Source organism: Triticum dicoccoides, chromosome 7A (assembly GCF_002162155.2).
Source record: "Triticum dicoccoides isolate Atlit2015 ecotype Zavitan chromosome 7A, WEW_v2.0, whole genome shotgun sequence".
Classification (NCBI taxonomy): Eukaryota; Viridiplantae; Streptophyta; class Magnoliopsida; order Poales; family Poaceae; genus Triticum; species Triticum dicoccoides.
In genome coordinates this window covers 13,614,699-13,618,869 of record NC_041392.1, presented here as the reverse complement: position 1 = coordinate 13,618,869, position 4,171 = coordinate 13,614,699, and the positions used below count along the sequence as shown (strand labels likewise).

At 48.2% G+C, this 4,171-nt stretch overlaps 1 protein-coding gene across 1 annotated transcript; it reads left to right on the top strand.

Annotated features, from left to right (window-relative positions):
- The first annotated feature begins 1,615 nt into the window (after positions 1-1,615).
- LOC119332500 lies at positions 1,616-3,700 on the top strand. Its single transcript, XM_037605678.1, has 2 exons — positions 1,616-1,728; positions 2,275-3,700. The coding sequence occupies exon 2, from the start codon at positions 2,288-2,290 to the stop codon at positions 3,470-3,472; it is 1,185 nt and encodes a 394-aa protein (XP_037461575.1). The 5' UTR covers positions 1,616-1,728; positions 2,275-2,287; the 3' UTR covers positions 3,473-3,700.
- The last annotated feature ends 471 nt before the right edge of the window (positions 3,701-4,171 follow it).

The window sequence follows — 4,171 nt, the reverse complement described above, 5'->3', positions numbered from 1 at the left end:
ACCTTAATTTACTTACCTTCTGAACCAATTCCACTTGAATTTACTTACCAAACTTCTAATCAAAATATAAGGTAATTCACAGGCAGAATTTGAAGAACATTTATTTACACAATCGCATTATTACCGACAGGAAATCACAAGCTAACGTACTAGAACATTTATATCTCATTGGAACGCACAGGCATTGTTCTAGTCGTGATTAAAACACGTTAGGTAGTCCGGGCGTGGGCGTGTTCCTGATCGAAGCAACGAAAGGCACCACGGTCCGCGACTTTTGCGTCTCACGGCAGCAAGAGATTAGCCGATGGGAACGGATCAGATCATCGGAGGCAACTGCGCCGGCACGAGGAAGAATGCTAGGGTTTCGGCGCCTCGCTATATTCGCCTAGGGCTTCGCTAATCACGGATCGCCGGACACCAGTTCGGCTGCCTGTTCAACTGCAACGAAGCGGAATCCATGGATCTGCGTCGTGTCCTGGCTCCCGATCGGTGCGTTGGGCATTGATATTTATTTTTGGGCCTTTGGCCTTTCGTGCTTCATGCAGCCATCGAGTAGACAGGGGCACCTATGTTGCTTTTTGTTAGACCCCTCAAAAAATGTAGTGGTCTTTTAGTGTCTTTTTAGCGGCAACCGAGACAATTAACCAAGCTTCCATCTACAGGTTTTTCCTTCGATGGGGCCCCACGATTTGGGGGGCACTGTGCGGTCGCTCACTTCGCTCCCCCTCATCGACGGGCCTGCTTAGATCAAGATCATGCAAAACATGACAGTAGTGGGTGATCTGGAATTCGAGGAACAAATGGACTTATCATGAGGTGCAAATTGATCCGATGTTTCCTATCCGCCGAGTCAGAGAGGATCTAGCGGCGCTTGATATCCCAAGTGATCAAGTTGCTGTTCTTTCAGGTTATGGTTGGAGACCACCTGCTGGCGGTTGGGTTAAGATTAACGCGGATGTTGCTTTTAATTTTGAAGCTGGGTTGGCTGCTGTCAGAGGTGTCCCTCGCTCGCCAATGGCTTTGGGAGGTGCATGCTGCAAACCTCACCCCTGGGCCATGGACCGTTGATCTTGGAATCCTTATCACTGCGTGTCGGAGTTATCTTCGCATATTGGGGGTTACTCACATGTGATTTTGGGAACATACTCCGCGGAGGTGGTGAACCTCTGGAACTCTCGCCATGGCTCACAAACAGTTGTGGCTCGTATCCAATTAGAAATTCGAGAGCTCGCTTCATCATTTACTTCATCTATTATTCAACATGTAAGCAGGACAGCTAACTATCCAGCCAATCTTTTGCGCGAACCATGCCTGCTCGCTGATGGTTACAGAGAGTTGGCTGGACTCTGAACCCCCCCTTCCTGATCACATTCACCAGCCTTATGGCTGATTGTCCCATGAGTACTTTGTTTTGAATAAAGGTCTCAAAGTTCCCCGCAAAGAAAAAGCAAAAACTAGCAGTTTGTTTGTTTTTTCAGGATCAGGAAACAATCAGTAGTATCTTTTTCTTTAGAACAAGCAGACCCATGCAAACCCAAGTCGGCCCACAACGGAAAGCCTTATAATAAGTAACGAGAGTCTGAGAGAGAGAACAGCCCGTTTCCCTTCCAGGCGAAGCGGCCGGGCGGTTTCTGGAAGCGATCGAGCCACAGCGCCACAACGCCGGAGATCGAAGACGCCGTCGAGAGCCCACCCCCACCGCCTCCCCCTCCCAACCTGATCCGCAAGGTCTGAGTTGTGCTCGTTCTCTCCCGTACGCATTTCCCTTGTTTCATCTGTATGGGGTCATGCATATGCCTACGAATCATCTAGAACTCGGCTCGCGCTGGATCTTTTGGTGGCCTGAATTAGAATGGACTGATCCGGTTACGCTTTGATTTTCCTCAGAAATTGGCGCTCCATGAAATGATCTTATTAACATATCATCAACATATCCGTCTCACGGCTCTTTTAGCCTCATGTTCTTGTAAACATAATGATGGGATTCGTTAAAAGTGTTTACTGTTGTGAGACGTTTGCTAGACAGTACAGGTTATTTTTCTTGCATGCTCTTATTAACTGATGGACGGTCTGAACATGACACCCCACAAGAGTGTAGTCGTGTCAAATTTCTTATTTTCTAGTGTATAACAAGTTTCTTCATGCATAGGCGTATTTTAGGACCCTGAGGAAATATCCATTGTTCTTGCATGCTATATGTCTGTTTATTTTATCATATCCTTGAAATTGTTCTTCGGTTCTGATATTAGGCCCTGAATTTGCTATGTGATGCAGACAAATTCCCATCATGCAGAGCCCCAGCAGATTGTCAGTAGTTTCTACTTCAATTAGCCCTGTTGTGTCTGGATTACAAGGTTGGGCCGATCTTCCGGATGGCCCGCTTTACTCCATTGTTGCTCTGTTGGGATCCTCCATTGACATTCTTGCCTTTGCTGCAACCTGCCACTCTTGGCGTGCAGCATTCTTCTCCTACCGAACTGCATCTAACTTATGCACATTAATCCCACCTCTTCTTATCCGACCTGCTGGTCCTAACCAAGGTTCTTCACTTCCTTCCATTTTTTCTGAAAAATGTTCTTCTGTTCCTGAGAATTCTCGATACATGCTACGCATACGTAAAGTCATTGATGTAGCTAGCAACAATAGCACCCTTCGCTGCCAGATTCCTCAAGAAACTTTTGAGAACATGCACTTTGCTGGCTCTTCACATGGCCATCTCATCTGCTGCTACCGTGGAGATTGTCTTGTTATCGATGTGTTCACCGGGGCCATGGTTTCGCCTCCACGTCTCCCTTTCAGCAATGGCTACTATGGTGGCACTCTCACCGCTCCACTTACATCTCCCAACTCACATCTCCTTGTAAGCACTCAATCCTCCCTGTTTGATTGGCCCCTCGGAAGTGACTCTTGGCAGGAACTCCAACTTCCTCATGGATGGATATTTCAGATCGTGCAGTTCAACAGTCAGTTCATCGCCATGGACCACGATATGAGAATCTATACTCTGCGGTTGGCCCCTCGGTTAGGCCTGCGGGAGATACCAACTGAGTGGTGCAGCGAGATAGAGCCAGAATCTTTTGTGCAGGCATGGCTTGTGGTCTGCGGCGACGATCTCCTCATGGTCGACCACTTTGTGCACCTATCGTCCGTAGATCCTGTGTGCCACCGCCTCGACATGTCAACCGAGCCCGCGAAGTGGGTGAAGGTGAAGACGTTGGACAACTGGGCGATCTTTGTCGGGGGAGACGAGCGGAGCCCTCCATTTGCTTGTGTGCGCCCTGAGCGATGGGGAGGGACGAGCAACAACTTGTACTACGCCCATCACTCTCAGCCTTGGAGCGTGCATGAGCTGTGCGGCCATGTGGACCTTGCTCCAACCAGCCATCCCAACTTCAACTGGCGTAAGAGGTTTGTGCCCACAGCCATGGCCTTGTGGGTGTACCCGAGCATGTTCTACTCCGATGGCCGGTGATTGTGGTGTCACACACCACTATATTTATTTGTCCTGATGCTTTAGAAGTTCGTTTTCTTTTCTCAAGTGCCGATGCTAGGCAGTGGCAATGGCAATGGCAAGCTATTGAATTTATTTTGTTTATTCTTCTAGGCAGAGCAACAGCAGCCAGACTTGGACATTTTTGCTTGAATCTCTTTTTCTTTTGTTGGCTTGTAATAAGAGATAGCTTGCCTTGTGAAGACTTGGACATATATATGCAGTGGGTGCAGAGTTCTCTGTGCTCTCCATGCTCCCATGTGGAGTAGCATCATAGATTTAATTTGCCCGCTATTTGGCCGCGATCTCCCGCTAATCGCGGCTGAGAAATCTTCCAGCGATTTTCCAGTAGTACAAATCGCGGGAGATAATGCCGCTATCACACGAGATCGCTCCATTCCTTCATTAGCCATCGCCGGAAAGTTCTCTGCCGCTAAACGTTTTGCCCGCGATTTTAATCTGTCAGTAGCATCCATCAAAACAAATGTGTGTTCATCAATAGGAATGATTTTCATGAAGAGCGACTACTAGTACATGTGCTGATAGCTAGGCAGGTATTTGCCTTGACTGAAGAAGTTCAGACTGAGAATGAAGCACACGCAGTGGGGAGCTCGTTGCTGATGCGATACATACGCTTACACGTTGGGCCTTGTATTGCGTGTACCGGCCGGCCCAATCTTC